The 19,888-nt window shown below is 36.5% G+C and overlaps 2 protein-coding genes and 1 long non-coding RNA gene across 3 annotated transcripts; 1 reads left to right on the top strand and 2 right to left on the bottom strand.

Annotated features, from left to right (window-relative positions):
- Nucleotides 1–745: 745 nt before the first annotated feature.
- Nucleotides 746–2,226, bottom strand: LOC112193632 (E3 ubiquitin-protein ligase ATL31). The gene has a single exon (XM_024333841.2). The coding sequence runs from the start codon at nucleotides 2,016–2,018 to the stop codon at nucleotides 882–884; it is 1,137 nt and encodes a 378-aa protein (XP_024189609.1). The 5' UTR covers nucleotides 2,019–2,226; the 3' UTR covers nucleotides 746–881.
- Nucleotides 2,227–13,498: 11,272 nt separating this feature from the next.
- LOC112193751 (transcription factor bHLH94) lies at nucleotides 13,499–15,013 on the top strand. The gene is made up of 3 exons (XM_024333979.2): nucleotides 13,499–14,061; nucleotides 14,214–14,654; nucleotides 14,745–15,013. Exons 1-3 carry the CDS (start codon nucleotides 13,585–13,587, stop codon nucleotides 14,844–14,846), a joined length of 1,020 nt encoding a protein of 339 aa, XP_024189747.1. The 5' UTR covers nucleotides 13,499–13,584; the 3' UTR covers nucleotides 14,847–15,013.
- Nucleotides 15,014–18,238: 3,225 nt separating this feature from the next.
- On the bottom strand, nucleotides 18,239–19,246 carry LOC121052083. Its single transcript, XR_005807937.1, has 3 exons — nucleotides 19,118–19,246; nucleotides 18,804–18,881; nucleotides 18,239–18,608 (listed from the first exon to the last, which is right to left on the bottom strand). It is a non-coding gene; the product is annotated as an uncharacterized LOC121052083 (long non-coding RNA).
- Between the last annotated feature and the right edge of the window lie 642 nt (nucleotides 19,247–19,888).

The following is a 19,888-nucleotide window of genomic DNA, read 5'->3' as shown; positions in this document are numbered from 1 at the left end:
CAATTGTGATGGCATTTTTTGGTCAAAGAAGCAAGCCAATAATGATCTAAGCTTTTCCTTGAAGTGGAAGACAGGAATATGTGCTAAAATGGAAGGTGATCGGTAATTTCTCATCTTCTGAAGTATAATATATATATATATATATATATATATATATATATATATATATTCAAACACTTGGTTTCAAAGTCTCAAATGCACTGACGCTGAAGAATTTGGAATCATGGATAGTGGCGCAAATTTAGTTTTGAAAAGTTGCAAGATTTGATATGGAATTATATGCCATTCCACAGATATGAATTTATAAATTATAAATGTATAAGGATCGAATTGTACTACAGATATACATTTTGCAGAGGTAGTTAATTACCGATAATATAATAAATAGATCGAATATATTAGTGAAATTACAAGACGATTACATTTAATATTGTGGAAGACAAAAGTCAAAAGAGAGTGAATCCACCAGATAGTTTCATCACAACCCCATTTTCTCCTAATTTTTATCTAATATTTCCGTAGCTAAGTTAAGAAGCATGAGAATTATTGAATTATTGATGACCTTTTTCATTAATACCTGCATTGCATTAATTTTTCTTTATAAGAAACTGCGCGCCTACATGCCTAAATCGACGTCGAGGAACATAGCTAGCTAGGCTTTCATAAATTATCGAGTAATAAAAAAATTATCAAGTATAACCCAGCTTTGTTACAGTGGATATATCATTAGTGTTAGGAATTAGGATTGGTACGAAGAATGTATTAGAGATTAAATTTCATTAATAATGTGTAATAATGAGATACAAAACCTTATAGACATTTAACAAATCTATCTATACCGTGGCAATAAAGAAAAATAAATTTAATAAGGACCAAATACATTAAATTGCCGGCCGAACCGAGCTGCTCCTGGTAAAAACCGGCTCGGTGGGTTGAGCCGAAGGTCCCTCGCCCACGTTGGCCGTCACCTTCGGTGACTTAATGGACAACATCCTCGTTAGAAATGATGGTGCCCTCGAAAAAACCCACCGTTCCGATTTAAATGTCCGGTCCAATGGCTCGAGCCGCTTATAGTTCCTCACTCTATTGTTGCTACCACTGTCCCCCATTCGGGGGCCGCGCCGTGAACTCCCTTCTCTCGGCAACACCAACACACTAGTGGACCGGTGTAGCTTCCGGTTGATGATCTGTTTTCTCACCTCGACCGGTAGTCTCAAAGTGAACCGCTCCGTGTCCTCGCCCGGTTGGATCAAAGAGTGCCCGGTCGAGTGAGACCGGGGAAACAACCGGCGGAACCGGTTCGATCTTCCACGCGTGCGGTTCCTATTCAAAGTCTGGTTCACGTTCACTACCGCAGGCTCCACTTCTTCCTGCTGTCCGTCACTGTTGTGGTGGTCCGGTGCCGAGTCACAGTCGACCTCGTGTTGGGCTTCGACGTCGTCATGGGCGTTCAACTCACCGAGTTCGACGACCGGGTCACCGGCCTGAGGCTCTAGATTGGCCCGGCAAACCGGACACGTAGTATGAGAAGCCAACCACTCGTCAATACACTCGGGATGAAACACATGATCGCACTTGGGAATCAAACGCAGCGTCTCATCGTCCTCAAACTCGTTCAAGCACACGGCGCACTCCAACGCTCCCTTACCTATTTTCAAACCCTTGACGACTTTGTACTCCAAGGTCGGGAACGTGTCGATGACGCTGGAGTCGAGTCCACGCGCAGCGCCTCGTCTGGAGCGGCCAGTGATGGCCCCGCCGGCGTGGACGCTGCCGGACTGGGGTTCGGAGCAGTGGCGGATGTAGATGGAGAAGAATCCCATGAGGAAGAGGGCGGCGACGAGGACCACGATGATGACCGCCATCGAGGGGCTGAACTTCTGGTAGCGAAAGGGGTCATCTCGCTGCTGGTCGGGAGTAGGCTGAGCTAGAGTTTCCGGTGAGAGGAGTAGGATCAAGAAGAGAGTAGCGGCAACATGTTTGACGGCGTGGGATAAAAACCGAGGGGAGTGATTCATAGTGGGGGAGGCTTAACCTGAGGTGGGATATCGGTGAAGAAAGAGAGAGAGAGAGAGAGAGAGAGAGGGAGAGTTCGGAGCTCAGAGAGTTTATAAATGAGAGAGAAAGGGAGATCGGCTCTATCCGAGAAGGTGTCGTGAGGATCAAGAGCTGAAAGACAAAGACTATGATGGAAAAGTGGGGTCCACCATCGGTGGAAGTTTCCTCGATCTGGGCACTTTAGGGTGAATGGGTCAGGGCTGACGACAGCTTCCGGTCATGGATGGCGGCCCGGGAGAGGGGGGACGTCGGATCACGCGCTGCCTTTCCAGGTGAGTCGTGATTTCTTAGGTAAAGCTTCTATGATTAAGCAGAGTTTTGTTACAAAACTTACTAATTGCATGATTAATTCAGCGTTTCAGTGTGTTGGGTTTTTTTCCAATTATACTTATAGATACCCTCTTGAAATTGATGATTTCTAAGGCCGTCAAGATTATTTTCTTTTTTGAATAAGATTTAGAACTCAATTTGAGTTGGAAGACTATGCTTATGATATTAATGAGTAAAGAATAATACGACCCCAAACATAGTGCCAAAGGTCCAAGACTATAAATTATAAATTAAAACTTGTACCCATGTTGTAATTAAAATGACAAAAATAAATTAACCAAATCAAATTTCCATTTTTCCTTTTTTTGGAATTATTTTATATATATATATATTCTTAGTGCAATGCATATAGATATTGTCATCATACTAGCTAGGTTCTAATATTATTTCTCCAAGATCAGGAGATCCAAAAATGTATTGGGTGGCATGACTGGCATCCCCTTCACAAATGGCAGGAACTTGCACCTACAACATTGTTCTGAATTCTACGCCTTTATTGACCGGGACTTTCAAGTCTGCTTAATTTATTCAGCCCTAAAAGAATTACAAAGCATTGAGGAGGACTTTCAATATAAAATGGAAAGGGCGAAGTGTAATGTTTTATATATTTGTTTTATAGTGTAGCAAATAAATACTAATAAGGTAAATGATCTGAAGGACGAGGTCAACAATTTCACAGGAAGCTGAAGTACGTAACTCTATGATTAGCGGCCGAAACCGGAATGTGGGAAACGAATCATACGGCTGTCAGCAAGTGCTGAGAGAGCAGCTGGAATGTGGGAGAGTAGCAGATTAGCTTCTGGAAGAATCTGGTTCTTTAGTTGATTGGGTTTCGAGTTATGATAGTCAAATGGAAGTGACGCGCAGATTAGTTACGTGCTCGGAGGGGAAGTCTGGTGTGGGCTCCCGCCGATTTGACTTTAGAAGCATTAATTATGTGTCACATTAATGCTTAGGGTTTTGATCGTGGCCTTTCTTAGTTTGGTTCAGTAATAATACGACTTTTAGCTGGAAAAAAGAAGAAGAGCTAGGTACCTCTTCTTGATCACGTACAATTCTTATCAATTACACTCGCTGTGAAAGAAATATGGCGGCTAACTATTTTACATAGAATTAATAGCACGGAGCATGAGCGTATTTGTGGCTGCATATAACCCACGTACGAAGCTGCAATGCAATACCAACCATCTAGTAATGGAATGAAATAAATAATTTCGACCAAAAAAAGAAGAAGAAACCTCTACACTATACCATTATTCTTTTTTCTTTGTGGAGTTTGTGGTTGGACTTAAGTTAATCAAACCTCAGTTCTTACTTTTAATCAGTGCAAAATCGGTTGTCCTTCGATTTTTGTTAGTCAAGCTAGCTTTCAGATTTGGGATTAGTCACGTTATCTAGAAGTAGTTGACTTCAATTTTTTCCCCCCGAACTACATAATATATTTGAACTATATGATATAGTTGACTTTTGATCGAATAATAAATCCCCAAAGGCAACATAACTGATTAGTTATTCAAATTTGAAATTAATACCATTCACTAACCAACGAAATTATAAGTCCAGCTCACAAGCGGATACTTGTAGTTAGTATGATGATATTGGTCGGGAAAACAAGCAAGCTAGGGATTTAGACGATCTTGCATTTTATCATCTTGAACAGAGATCGTATGGCTGAAGTACAAATATTTTCATCGTGAACCATCACCTGGCATAGTTACAAAAATATTTGTCACAAAAATGGACGGTTTCTAAAAATGATGAAGAAACGAAGAAATTGTCATCGGAATAATATGAACCTATGTAGATCAAGGGATCAGAGTCGATTTCAATATAGATGGTCAAACTTCATCTTGCGAGTTCATATCAAAGCTAGGTTAACTAACTTTTATTTTCACTTTTGTTTTCTTATAGTTGAATAGCGATATTTCGCTGTACATGGTCAAGTTCTAATGTTTGAATTCTCAAACATTATAATTCGCATGTAGCATTTTCATGCTAATGGGTTGAACTCAGATTTATGGGCTTTTTCATATTTGCCCTCATAAGTCTTTCAGGCTTCAGGACTGGAGATCGACCAACATATGGGTCAGCACAGCTCAAACAATAAGAGGCCCAACTCTGTCTATTTTCTCGATCTTCTTGTGATCTTCTTGGGTGCTTGTCGAACATCAAAGCTCTAATTTAAGGTGGTAAAGTCCTCCAATTATAAACAAGCAGATGCTTTTTCTAGTAGTATAGGCCTTAGAATAGGAAATTGTATACGCTTATTGCTGAGACAGGGATCATGTAACCGGGGCTTAAAAGGTTGATGCTTCCTTATAAAATGAAAAAGCATAGTCAAAAAGGCTTATAATTATGCAGAACACAGAGATATGTATCTGCATAAGAAACCACAGTAAACAGTTCCCTGTCCCTTCATAGTTCATAATCAAATGTGCCTTTTACTTTCCGGACAGAATTATGACTGGTATATAGGAAAAAACTGTGAAAGAATTCAAGACCCATGCACTGAAATGTCAATTTTATCATATTGGGTCCCCAAAAATTAACATGATGATCGATCGAGGAATAATTGGCATGCATGGATGTCACAAAATGCTATCTCTAGGGTTCTTTCTGGGTAGGCCTATGTTCTTTGGACTTTTGTTTAGGTTCAAAGCGACCATAATTACAAGTATTTTAATTATGATGAAGGATGCATGTGTAATTAGTGAAACTTTAAAATAACTTTTTCGGCATGCATAAGTTTCTTTGTTCTCCTGGAGAGAGTAATTAGTCAAGTACGTTCAATTCGATTTGTTATTCCATAATCCATATTACACATGCTTCAGCTTCAACTTGTCTATAACTTAATGGAATATGGGTAAACAAATGAATAATTAAAAAAATGTAACTCTCGTCTCTCGAATTATATTTTGGGTAAGAAAGTGGATTAGTTTCTGATTCGATCCCAAAAGCAAGCTAGGGTTCTAAAAATGAAAAGGTGATCGATGAAACTAAATCCAACACCTCTATCCTTTCTATAAATTCCTTAGATTGCCTCATATGTCATCTAATGATTTTTATGTCAACATCCATCACCTCTCAAAAAACAGACCAGACGTAATCGTTCGGGTATTAGTTAATTTTCCTAAAGAAATTAGACTGACAATTCAATAAGTGTACAAACGGACAAGTGCAGGTTAATATAAATATATATATATATATATATATATATATATATATTCACACACGGCCAAAATTGTCATATTTTTTGACAGAATAATGGCCATTAACTTACCATTTTAAGCTTGTATTTGAGACATTTTTAATTTTATTTCTTTATGTCGTGGGTAGCCAAATAATTCTTCGGGAATTTCTGTTGAAGAAACCACTTATTCTACAGAGAGTGGTTTTTGTTGCAGCCCGCTGTTTCTCGAGTGGCTGCCTCTGAAGAACTGTAGAATGGTGTTAAAGGTTTCATCATCTGCTGCGACGTGTACGGATAAAATTGTCCCTGCAGATGCAAGGTGCTCTTCCAAATACTCAAAGACAAATATTTCTCTCTCTTTATGTCCTCTCAAACATAGTAAGTAAACGTTAATCGGATAAAAGTTACACGGGCAGCATTCTATAAGACTATAACAACCCAAATTAACATACACTATATGTGCATATGTTTTCTCTTATATATAGATAAATACTTTATTTTGTATATGCACAAGCATGTTGCTAAGTTACTGTATGCAATGCATGCAGGCTACTCAGTTTGATTTTTGTAATCAATGAAGAAACTCACATTTTCTCATACATCATTAAATAATGTAAAATGACAAAATGTTTATCCAAACAATAATGTCATAGAAAGATTAGTCTTTATCGACTATAATTGAAAAGGAGAAAGAGTAAAGGTTATGCAAAACATGGATGTATAATAGTAAACATTGCTAGAGGGTTGAAAAATTTATGATGATGAAGCAGCCTCTTTAAGGTTATCAATTCTTTTTTTGCAAAAAATTAAAAAATTAAAAATAAAATAAACATTATGATCGAATTCTTAGTTTACTTACTTTTTTAAGGTTGAGAGGTTCATTTGGGACACCAATCAATTGAGTTCATACATGACTAGGTAATCCAAAGCCAAAAGGGTTTTGATATATATAATTATAAGTGTGTGTGTGTGGATTTTATGATAATCAAAGCCTCGAGAAGCAAAGCATTTGATTGGAGATGAGTTCACTTTTTTCTTTCAGTGTCGATGAATGAATCAAAGGTAGCCAGGTATTTATATTCAGTGCAGGACAGGTTGGAGTGGCCGGCGGCCGATAGCTCAGATTTGATCAAGCTTTTTGACGACAACGATTTTCCGTTTTGTTAATATTATGGGATGGATCTTGAAAAAGGTGTTTGGCACCTTTAATTATAGGATTGATTTTCCTGCTGAGTTGGCTGCTAAAATAGACTAACCGAGGTCTGGTTCAATGGCTTATATTTGAATAATATTTTCTGTCCAGAATAATCTCATCAATGATTAAGAGCACGAACTATGGATGTGACAATTAGATATACCAAACATTTTAACGCTGTGAATGAATCGTAAGATTAATTAGTCACATGCATGCAGTCACCCTTCTAATTTATTTGGTCCGAATTGATTAAACCAGGCTTGCTCGATCTCTCTGATCTGATCTGGGTATAGATCGAGTTGGATCGAGGGAATATATAAAGCATATATCATGGGAGAGAGAAAGAGACCCCAGACAAGAAAGGTCACATGATTGAATAAGAATAATGAAAAGCTAAGTAAATAGTAATCTTTCTGTGTACGGAGGATGTCTGTATTATTAATTTTCAAAGTAGTCCTCTGGTGTTTGTTTCCTCACGAGGGAAAGAGAAAGCAAAGCACCATTGTTTTTCTGTGGGAATTCAATGTTTGAGGAATGCCGAGTCTAATCGGGATGATGATGATCGATCGAGGAGGACATCAATTATATATGTTGCAAAATGCAAATGCGTAGTCTCCGGTTAATGTACCATACTATTGCCTACCTATTCTTAATTAGGAACAAATTCAATTATATGGTACAATTTCTGTTCAACGATTCAACCATGTTACACTGCAGAGTGGCTCAAGCTCCGGTCCGCGCGATGCGGAGGACTGGAGGAGTTTAGACTGCAGAGTGCATAGTGCTGCTCTATATGAACCGATGTACGTAGTGATCACGTAGAGCGGAAAATAATGTCGAGTGGCTGGAGTTTCTGGCATCGGAGGGCAATGATGGCATATGTATCCCGATCCTGATCCCCTGAATGGCTGAATACCTTTAAAACATGATGGTGTGTTTATATAAGAACATGAAAGTTTTATGCTCATGCAAACTAAAATATAATTGTAAATTTCATCATTGAATAGATTCTCTGAGACCATAGAAAATGTTGCGACCAAAAGTGCAAAGTGAGTTCTCATCAATTTTGGAGTTTGAATGATAGTACGATTGACATAAAGGCGAAGGCATGTGATCAAGATGTGGTTCTTATACAAGTATGAGCAATTGCATAGGAACCAAATATACAACTCAATAAAATGTCTCTTGCTATTGAGGTCAATTTCAGTGATATAATATATATATATATATATATATTTTGGAAGGCTCAATTTCATGAATTGACCCCTAATTTATGAAGCTCATAAAAAATATTAGTTTTGTTAATGTTGAACATAGATTTCCGTGCATGAGTGCCGCTTAGTCACTTATTAGCATTTTTTTTGGACAAGAATCACTTATTAGCATTTGGTTAGTTAAAGAATTTTTAGCAATGCTAGCCGTTTTGTAGGAAATATTATTTTATACACCAGCGGTGTAAGTAAATCAACAGATTCAGCGGATCTCAGCGGTTGAAATTTATAAACAATTTTTTTTAATAGCGAAAAAATGTACTTGATGCTATCCAATTGTTTATTTTTATTGGCGTAAGTGTACGTCAGTGCACTTAATACTCTCTCATTTTGTAGTGATATTTTAGCTAAATTAGCTAAAAAGTCATTTTGGCTAGCGACTTTTGAAATACATCAGCATCAGTTCTCTTTATTTTAGCAAGTTTTAAATTTATATTATTTATTAAATAAATAAAAAATAGTTTAAATGCATTTATAAATTACATAAAATAACTTTAAATGAATGTTTTAAATTTACAAAAATAATAAAGAGTCTCATCTCGCTTTCTATATTAAGAAGTGAAATAACTAGAAGTTAAAACATAGAACTAATTAGGAGTCTGATGTTGTTGTTAAAATTGATAAAAAGTTAAACATACTTCCTAAAGTAGTTAAAGAGCTGAGATAAAGAGTTCGCTAAATATGCTCTTATTACTCGATGCATATATTCTATTTTTTTTAGGTTGATTTATAATCCTAAATTATATAAAGGGACAATATATTTAGTGGCGCCATATATGATCCCGTGTCACGTAACATGTGCCAGCTCCGATCCATCAATCTCTAGCTATGACATAAAGTTCAGAATAAATTACTTCGATCAGTCACTGCTACTAGTGCTAATAGTACTGTAAACTCTCAGCTAATTGTACATAGAAGATATATCCCGAATTTTTAAAACATATAATATACCAACTTTTCTATCTGCAGCATGTGTTGATGAGACTTTTCGTTAAGATTATATATTAACGCATGCATAATACATTTGTTATAGTCAATTTGACTCAATTACTAAGTGATGATATATTGCTAGCTAGCTAGCTAGCTAGGATTTACGATAGGGATATAGATCAATCATAATTACTTTTCATTTCTGTTGGGTAAAATTACTATTTGCATAAGCATGGCAGTGAGCTGTTAAACATGAAGAGGATTTTCACTCCAGAAAATTAATAGACTAATTATTAGATTGATCATGATTAAGAAGTGACAAACCCTAAAGTAGACCCGGGGGGCGTTAGTGTTTCCACCAACTCCGGCAAAAACAAAATCCAAATCCTTGAAATATGTTTGGTCCTAGCCACAACTCTACGTCTCCACCTGATACTGACAATTTAGTTTTGGGAGTATTGAGCTAGTTTGCACAAGGTAATTGAACAAAATCGCTCCATTCTTCAACTCTAACTATGCTACCAACTCCGTATATAAAGAATGCAGCAAGTCCATGAATGTCTTTGAAACCCTAATTAAACTTCACCGGCCAAATTAAACCTGTCAAGAGAAAATTAAGTTGCCTTCACAGACGGTCATTGAAATAGTCAACTCCGTATAAGCTTTGATTCAATCAAAGTTAACATCGACAAGAATTCAAACATTAACATGTCCGTTTTGGTGTATATTTTCGTAATTAGGACCATTAATTTCCAAAGTCGGCTTTCAAAGACATTTTAACCCGCCAGCCGGCCTAATGCCTCAAGTACTTCCCCTAGCTCTAACTATAGACCACTTCTGAATTCTAATCAAATTAATTAAGGTGCACTACTATGGTGAATTTTTTTTGTTTCTGATTTTTCCATGTTACCTAGACCTAAGATCCAGAAGTGTGAATATGGTGTTAGATGGCATTTTGTTTTTCCATATCTGGTCTAGTTAATTAATCAGTCCATTTGTGTCTAATTAATTGATTCATGTATAGCGTAATCATGCTGTTGTCGCCGTTGTCATCTACGTGTTTCCTCCTAAATTATAATAGTCTTCTGCATCAAGACAACACAAATGGAGAATAGCTTAATTTGGTCCGTCTTGATACAAAGTGATGAGCTATATTGTATCTCCAAATTTGGAACTAATTTAGATGCCATTCTAATTATTAACTAGTTATAACGTTTTCTTAGTTTACTACTAGCATTTGTCGTTTTGTAATTAGAGATCTAGTTGTTATCGCATCAAGGTAAACTTGTTTGTTAAACTTAATCGATCATCATGATCATGAGGAACATTTAATATTTCTTGCAATATGTCTCTGGGTAGATGCTTGCAGTTTGATAAAAGGTCATAGACAACCCACACTAAAGAAGTGGTTCATCCAAAAACAATTTGTACAACCTTTAAACAAAAATGCAGTAGATGAAACCGAACGAGCTAGCGCCAGTTGGGTCTAAGGCTTTCTTTAATGGGTTAGATGAGTTGGTGAAAGAATAGGGTTGAATTCTTCAACTCAAAATTAAGCATGAGTCATTCTGTATAATTACCAGAAATACGTACCAAGAAATCGATCTAGTTAATATTTCAGGTTAGTCCCTCAGGGATTTGAAAAAGGGTTAAATTGTTAGTTATTCGATCTACAAATCAGAGGTTACTTAATTAGTAGACATTCATTGGTCTTTCCTAGCTAGGGTTTGAATATTTGGCCTTCGATAACATTTTGTTCCCCACTTAATATACTCATGAATATCCATTAGAAGATTGTGTAGCCAAATGCTAACAAATCCTTATTGATTGACCAAGTTGAGGAACTACTATATAATATCAATCGAATTCTAAAAGTTCTTGTGTGTTTTGAATCCGTGGCAGGTAGTATGCAGTCAACACAAAAGGAAATTCGAATCCTATATCTGGTGTATATCTATACCTACTTCTTGGTCTTTGTTAACATATGCATGCTGGGTGGGTCTTACATTTATATGCGCCAGCAGAAATATTTTCCAGTTTCAACTTAGCAAATGAAAAATAAGCAATTGTGTAGCCAAACATTGTATGTCTATTGGTAGACAGTTTAATTAAGGCTATGTACACATACACATGGATACGCATACACACACACGTCCGTTATAGGGTGGACGTCCGCACTGTCGCTAAAGTGTAGACGTCGATGCTTTTGTAGCAATCAGGCGGCGATGGTTGCGAGAATCCTGCCGAACTGAGGCCAGAGGCGTCCCAGATTGCTTTTGGGCAGCTATCGAGGTCGAAGGTTCTGGGCAGTGACCTCACCTGCAACTTCAAGGTTTTGGGTAACGACTACAAACTGATATAAGCGACTCCACCCGACTGCAGACTGGTCCGGGATGCCCTTGGCCTCCGTTCGGCAAGAGGCGTAGTGTCGTCGGCGCTTGAACGAGCAGAAATCCCGGTGCGGACGTCCTCTTTAGAACGCCTTTATGTTTGTGTGTGTGGAATTGTATAGATGTGGATCGATATACAGGCCAAATCTAGAATAATATTTGCATGCAAGTTTTTTTTTTTTACCCGATATACATCTTTCATCATAAAATTCAATAATTATATTATTTAACATTCTCTTTAATTCATTAATTTGATAAGTGTCCACCAAACAAATATACGACTCTCATAATTGAATTACAGGTATGAAGACTCTCAAATATCTGACTCTCTCCTATCAGCTTATGACAAGCTAATTTTTTCCTAATCATAAAACAATTGCGGTCAGTCTGGAGAACTCTTTAGTTCTCAAATACAGAAACTTAACTACTCTCATAATGGAATTACATGTATGGCCAAACATAAGAGATAACCAAAACTCTCTCCCTCTCTCTGTCTATATGTACATGTATATCAGTATATGATCAGTCACACCCATTGAAGAGTGGAGTGGTAAATCAATGATCGATCACATGGATTCTTTTTGTACTTCTCTGACATTTCTGCAGCTGCAAACTGAGGCGCCCAATGCGCTCTCTCTCTCTCTCTCTCTCTCTCTCTCACACACACACACAGAGTTTTCTTAGATCTAAATTTAAAAAAAAATCTCTGAACATGACCAGCCCTTTTTACCTTCTTGTTGGTACGTCACTCAGCTCCTATCCCGACCCGACCGTATTATTACCAAATGACAAGGCCTTTCCCCCCTCCTCGATCCTTTTGTTTACACAGCTGCAGCTTCTCCTAGCTTCCATATGCATAGCTAGCTATCACGTGCAACCTCTACACTTTACCTAATGCAACTTAAAGATCATATTAGTTCCCTAAGCTTAGATTTACTTCTTAAGTTCACAAAAAGAAAAAAAATATCACAAAGACGATAAAGTAATAGTACATTTTTATTTTGGACAAAATTTTCAATTACAAATTTACAATATACGTTGAGGTGGTTGGAGAATAATTCAGTCGGTAGTCATACTTCTTTAAAGCTTATAACTTGAGGTGTGAGGAGCTTGAATGTTAAGTAACTAAGACTATTTATTCATCTTCCTTACCTCATGGCCTAAATCTCTCTAATTAAATCAAGAGGAAAAATACTCACTTTGGTAATGTTAGTTTAACTCTCAGTTTGTCGATTTTGTTCATTTCATTATTTGAAATAGTTTAATATTAGCTTTGAAGTGTATGGTTCTAACATCCTACTATTTTCGGTGCAATGCTATATTCTAAATTCTATAATTGCATGAGTGACAAAAGAGATTTAATTGGACAGAATTTACATATATATATATATATATATATATATATATATGTAAGAACAATTCTTAGGTTCACCCCTAAGGTGAATGAGCAAATTCACCATCTCTTGTGATTAACGCAAAATAACTTTATAATTTTCTAATCCAACCATTCATGTTGTATAACGTAATATAAAGATTAGCTCTATAAAAAATCAATCAAATTGAAAACCTTTTAGTTGTTCATTTCTATGAAATACATGGACAGTTCATCATAGTAGTAGTAAGTGTTGTTAGAACCATCCATTTGTTTGAGTCAATTAGATAATTAAACAATTTTCGATTCGATTGATTTTTTACATAGATGATCTTTAAAAGATAATTTAAGATATAAACCATTGGATTATAAATTTATTTAGTAAAAATATATTAATCGACAACGGGGGTGTTTATGCTCATTCACCCCTACCCAAGAATTGTTCTATATGTAATGCGTACTCTAAAATTTGGTAGAAGCGCTTTTTTTGCGGCGGAATAGCAAAATATACCTAATGATTGAATTCACAAGTTTTTTTTTTTTTTTTGTTATTATTTTTGGTAAACTACAAATATCCAGTGATGAGGTGACACGATATAGATGTGTCTTTGTTAAATGCACATACACCCGGATAAAAATCTTGAAAAAAATCATATTGATGCGTATAGCTAGTATTCTATGCAATGTTTCCCTCTAGCTTGCAATAAGTTCAACTTTATTTCACGTGCAGGATGTGCTGTAGATTTGTTTCATCATCTAGCCCTTTAAAAACCTCATCCCCTTTCTCCATCCCAACAAGACCATATATCCGGCCTATCGTCAATTAGCCAAAGATCACTCTAACTAACATGGCGCTAGACGCCGTCGTTTTCCCTCAAGATCCTTTTACTTACACTACTAACAAAGACCTCTACAACTTGTTAGCAGGGAATTGGAGCTGTGATGATCATGATGATCATCAGCAGCAGCATCTGCTGCAAGAAGCCTCTTTTGATTTTCTCGGCAACCAAACAGATCACCATTTCACGACTTACTGCTCACCTCCTTCAATCGTTCCGCATTTCGACGATTTGCAGCTCTCCAATCCAAACCCAGATGGTTCAACCGACTTTGATCAAGCTCAGTTACAACTTCCATTAGTGGAGGATACTGGTCCGACGACCACCATTCGTCCGAAACGGCGGCGTGCCAAGAGCAAAAAGAACAAGGAGGAGATTGAGAACCAGAGAATGACGCACATTGCTGTTGAGCGCAACAGAAGAAAACAAATGAATGAGTATCTCTCTGCCCTTCGATCTATAATGCCCGATTCATATGTCCAGAGGGTATTTCGATCTCTCTTTTTAGGCTTTAATATTGTTGTTATTCAAGTTTCATGTACATATTGGACCGTTCAAATATGATTTACTTGGGAGATGGGAAAATGATGGTGACTTGCTTGGAATTTGATTGACTAATAATATTTGTTCTTTATTAGGGTGACCAAGCATCAATCATTGGGGGTGCTATTAACTTTGTGAAGGAGCTAGAGCAACAAGTGCAATTCCTCGGTGCTCAAAAGCCAAACAATAACAATTCGGATTTGCCTTTCTCAGACTTCTTTAGCTTTCCACAATACTCATCATCAACAACTAGTACCAGTACTAGTACTGGTCATCAGACTAGTCATGAAAATCGATACGATTCTGATCAGAGGCCGTCGGTTGAGCACAAGTACGCGGCGGACATGAATGTGAGGGTTGCAGCAGACATTGAGGTGACTATGGTGGAGAGCCATGCAAACCTCAAGGTCAGATCCAAAAGGGTTCCGAAGCAGCTCTTGAAGTTTGTTTCTGGGTTGCACACACTGCGCCTGACCATTCTTCACCTCAATGTTGCCACTGTTGACGAAATTGTCCTCTATTCTCTAAGTGTCAAGGTAATTAATTAGAACTGACTTGGTTATTAACTAGCATCTCTTTAATATCTTTTAAGCATTATGATTAATTTTTTTTTTTTTTGAAAGCAGGTAGAAGAGGACTGCGCGTTGACTTCAGTGGATGAAATTGCGACAGCTGTGTATCAGATGCTAGCTAGGATTCAGGAAGAGGCTATGTTGCATTTGAATTGATCATCATCAAAATCCCCTCCTTTTTAGTTAAAATGAATTCATCCTTTAATTTAAGCCTCAAACTTGTAGTCTTTGAATGGAATTTGTCATAATAATTGTCTTCTGCTGGGGGCATGCATGAGCTCTTATTGTACTAGAAGTACTCAGATATCTCCAACATATGAAGTGAAGGATTTGAGTCTATGAATAATACTAGCAATATAAAAAGTTAAAAACATGGAGTAATTAAGAATTGTATATAGCATTAAAAACATGCAGCCTATTTTTTATATTTTAGTCTATGAATTGATACCAAATATAGAACAAGGTTGAAGACTTGAAGTCAAAACAGAAAGAGAAGCCTGCCATGCATCGACAGCTTTAGAACATACAAAGAGTTCAGCTTTTCTGCAACCCTAGCTAACACCCTATAGATCAAAGGTGTAAATACAATTATTGACGGCCTATATACACACACACACACACACAAGGATTTTTTTTTTGGGTCTGTACACAAAAGGAAATTCTAAATGTTTTCATTTAGCAAATTAAAAAAAAATGCAAATTTTTATTAAGGTACTAATTCTTCGCTGTTCCAAAACTTCCCAAAGACCAAAGAGAGATGTGAGAAATTTTATGTGACCTGGAAATGATATATGAACATTGCTGGGAAGACAAGTATGACCCCACGTAGCCGTACGCTGTTCATTGTCGAATCCCGAGGTGATTAAAAAAAGTTGATATGTTGGGTCAAAGAGTGTCGATGCATGGAGCCAATTATAATCAATGTGCTAATACATTGTTGTTTAGAAGGAGGGAGAATTATTGGAGGGAACATTGAAAGCTAGGGTTCTTGAGCTCAAAGAAAGAGAGAGAGAAAAGTGAGAGAAAGAGAAAAGAGATTTTGCTATTGACTTTCGGTTTCTGTTCCAATGAGTGAAGCAAGGGGCAGCTACAGCTATTTATACAAGCTGATGAGTGAGCAGAATTGCAACACGTGTAAAACAGCTGTAGGCCATTAACTAAGTAATCATGCAAGTAACAGAATTAACGCTAATTAGCACAAAGCAGTAGAAAAGCAGAGTTTTGATCTTCTTTCTTCGTTAAGACCTCTCTCAGTTTGATGGATGGGCTGCACATCAAGCTGGTTAGCTGGAGCACAAATAGATATGTTTTTTTTTTTTTTTTTTTTTTTAGTAAGCGCACAAATAGATATGTTGAGGTGAGCACAAACCTTTTGTAAACAAATCGGCAAGCTGTTCCAAATTGATGGAAGAAAAATTTAAAAGAGGTGTTCACCCAAAGTTGTGCCCTGGCCTAATTACATCTTTTATCTTGTCCATTAGTTTACCTGATCGATCACCGCGTTGATCAAGAAATTTGTGATTACGCACACATATATATTATTATTTAAAAAAAACTTAGTGTAAAAAGGATGTTTCTAATAACCCGACGTGTCAATTTTTGATCATCAAATTAGAAATCTTAATTATGTATTTGAAAGACCAACAACCTTGGTCAAATTCATTGGTGTTGATGCACAAAATATCATTTGGTAGGCTAAAGAATATTTTCATTATCACAAACTCATTTGGGCCTCAGATGATGATTAGAAACAATATATTCCCCGCACCATGTTGTCATGTGTACGTAGGTGGATTCAAGACATGCACATTCATGTTCTTAAGGCTTATAATAACGTGTGTGTTGTGAAATTGGTCATCATGAAAATGCATGATGTCTATGGTTAATTTAGGTTGCTTGTAATTTTGGGCTTGAGGCCTAAATTGTTTAGAAAGTTTCAAAATTCATAAAACTACTAACAAATCTAACTTATTTCAAATACAGATGCTGAGGCTTGCATTATCCCAAAGCACAATAAAGAAAATTTCGTCAGATGTTCGATCCTCATGAATATCATCCAGCTAATTACTCGTGATTAAATGCTATTAGTATTACTCATGTATTAAAATACATTCTGATGTTTGAAGAACGAGCAATCAGAGCATCATCCCTTTATCATGCTACATGATGGGATTAAAAAAGAGAAAGAACAAGATGAATAGAATAATCTAAATTTCAATATAACTAGCTTAGAGTTTCACTGTGCTTGCAACTCATTCATTCATACCAAAATTCGAAAATGGCACAAAGCCGGAGAAGAACGAATGAATAGTAATCGGCAACAAGCCAACAAGCAAAATCAAAATCTCATTGTGATAATGTTAAAATAGACCATAAACTACAAATTTCCTCTCTTGTTAATAATAAAAGTTCAGCTTCCTCGTTAAGAGTGTCCTCCACAGAGACTCAGCCTTACACTTTCATCGCCTTCTCGGCCATATTCGCTTCCCACTTTCATCGCCTTCTCGGCCATATTCGCTTCCCACTTTCATGGCTTCATCGAGCAGATCTTGACCTTGTCATAAATATTTTATCTGACCAACCACCCCATGCATTAAGAAGTGAAATATTGGATTTTAATTTTTTAATGAGCGACTCTGTTGAGATCATTTAAAAACAAAAAGAAAACTCCCACATTAGGCTTATCGGCCTCGAGAGGTTGGTGAGCAGGCCTCGAGTGAGAGTGACAATATGTAAGAGGAAAAGGCATGGCAAAGGTTTTGGATGTTGAGCGGCTGATTTGGAATCTTAGGGTTATCATCTCCTCACCTATGACCATTCGTATACACTTCTTGACATTTTTATCCTCCCATCACTTTCAACAATGTTTGGCATATGTTGTAGATGGCAGAGTCGTTAAAAGTCTAATTTTTTAAACAACACTTTCAATTTCCATGTTATGTTGTCAACTGATTTGGAAACCTTATTGAGAAGCCTATAACAACATGCACACGTCATATATAGGACGAGATATTTCACAACATGCGTTTCGTGTTATAATTAATCAACAACATGCTCTGCTCGTTGTTGTAAGTATTTAACAACATGTTGGGCAGGAGTTGTAATTTATAACAACATCCTCAACATGTTGTTGTAAGGACTATGTTTAACTGAATTATTATCCTCTCTATGCGATTCTAATTTGGAGTCAAAATTGGGTGCGAGAATGAATCAGAGCTAAGGATTCAAAAGAAATTAACGTTGAATTAGGGTTTGCAGTTGGGGAAAAAGGAGATGAGGGTAAATGAAGGTGATTAGGGTTGCCGGGGTAGTAGAAAACCCTAACCGCTATTAACGTAGCAGTGCTATTAGTGGCTCCGATCCCTTCGGACCTGGAGATGAGCACAATACGTTTTGGGTCTGATGGATTTAGAGAGGCATAAAGCTATGCTTATTTTTTTTTAGAGAGATAGAGTTAGAATTAGGTTTTTAGTTGATTGACCTTAGTCAAGTCTTCCTTTTCTTTTGTTTGCTAAGGATTTCTGAAAATTGTCCACACAGTTGGAAAGTGCACTAAAATTTAGATTAAAGCGGCAACATTCCTACACAATTGTCTGCTGTTTTTCTAAGTTTTATCAACATTCACGCCTACTTCTTGATAAATTAATTGACAACTTGCTGATTAAAACGTGCAAGAGGTAAGTTATTGATAACCAAATATGCAAATGATGCATGTGGGGGTAATAGTTTCTAAAAAGCACATTCTTTGCCTGTTGTGAAAGACTGTTGATAACAACAAGCATATAGAGTACGTTGTTATTATAATGTTGTCGTTTCTAGGTGGCTCCAATCCTTTCTAGCTACCTACTAATTAACTAGAATCCGAGACGAGTCTTCCTCTGATCCATCATTGGATGGCTTGAAGTATTCATCGATTACCTGCCACATGTTAATAGAACATCTAAGTATAATAGTAAAGTATTGTTTTTTAAGGGCACTTATAACGGGGCAACACCATCACGGTTTAGTGCTACTTCGAAATAAAATTATAGTCTTTTAATTTAAGATATATTTCAAGATGTACCACAACTAAAATATATAAACGATATCTTGCTAATTTGAAACAAAGGCCACCTGATTGATTATGTGTCTTCTGGATGTCAAGAACTCTCGGGAGGATCAATGAACGTCTCTTGTGGAACAAATTGACGCCTTTACCGATACATGCATGGCAAATTCAGATATATACTTAAATTTCTTGGGATCCAAATTCGAAAGAAAAGAAGCAAATTAAGAGAATAAACAGAACAAAATATGGGAGGAGATGTATAGACGAGAATTTCATATTGACGGAAACGATCGAAAATGAGTAGAGATGGAGATCAGTAGATATCAAAACCAAAAGGATGAAAATGGAGATTAGAAGAGAGGAAGATCAAACTGACAACCTGAAACGCCACCATCTTTTAAGTTCGAAATCTTTATTTAGAGAAACCAGATCACGCTTCTTGCAATACTGCCGGTAACCACCAACTAAACCGATACCAAGAACAATAACGGCAATAGCTTCCATTTCCATCTGTGTTTTGTTTCAAAGTCATCTATGGGTAGAATACTAGAATATATATTAAGCATGTTTTCTTTTAGCACAAGCTAGGTTCAATTGCATTTAAGTGTACTGCTTTTCGTGGAAGAAAAGAAAAAATTTCTTTTTACCAAAGAAATTAAACAATTGCTTTTCATCTGGGCTAAGGCAACTGCACAGCTCTTATTTAAAAAAAAAAAACAAAAAAACAAAATGAAGAGATAATTATGACTATCATGAAAAACTACTAACCAGATATTTTTGCGCTGCTTTTGGTGGAAGAAAATAAAACAGTTTCTTATTGTCAAAGAAAAAGACGTTTTATTATTTTATAGGGAGAATATCACAAATAGTCACTCAAATTTTACATGTTCGACACTTTGGTGACCTCGTTTTGAAATATAGAATTTTGGTTACTCAATTTTAAATCCGTTATTCACTTTAGTTACTTTATGATTAATTTTTCCGTTAAAATTTTTTTGCTACAATATTAAGAATATTTTTGTCCAACCAGCCTTGGAATACTAAGAAGTCTAAATAAGATTGATTGGAAGAAGTGACTAAAGCGAGATTTTGATGAAATTACCCTCTAAAAATGCATATTCACAAAGTTATTGCCTATTTAACTGAGATT

Source organism: Rosa chinensis, chromosome 3 (assembly GCF_002994745.2).
Source record: "Rosa chinensis cultivar Old Blush chromosome 3, RchiOBHm-V2, whole genome shotgun sequence".
Classification (NCBI taxonomy): domain Eukaryota; kingdom Viridiplantae; phylum Streptophyta; class Magnoliopsida; order Rosales; family Rosaceae; genus Rosa; species Rosa chinensis.
The sequence above is the reverse complement of the archived record's forward strand: the minus strand, read 5'-3'. Positions and strand labels throughout refer to the sequence as shown.

Bases quoted from the DNA above. Each gene is read 5' to 3' on its own strand.
- LOC112193632 (XM_024333841.2), bottom strand. From the start codon at position 2,018: ATGAATCACTCCCCTCGGTTTTTATCCCACGCCGTCAAACATGTTGCC.
- LOC112193751 (XM_024333979.2), top strand. From the start codon at position 13,585: ATGGCGCTAGACGCCGTCGTTTTCCCTCAAGATCCTTTTACTTACACT. The intron at 14,062-14,213 runs GTATTTCGATCT...GTTCTTTATTAG, and splicing joins CCGATTCATATGTCCAGAGG to GGTGACCAAGCATCAATCAT. The intron at 14,655-14,744 runs GTAATTAATTAG...TTTTGAAAGCAG, and splicing joins TCTATTCTCTAAGTGTCAAG to GTAGAAGAGGACTGCGCGTT.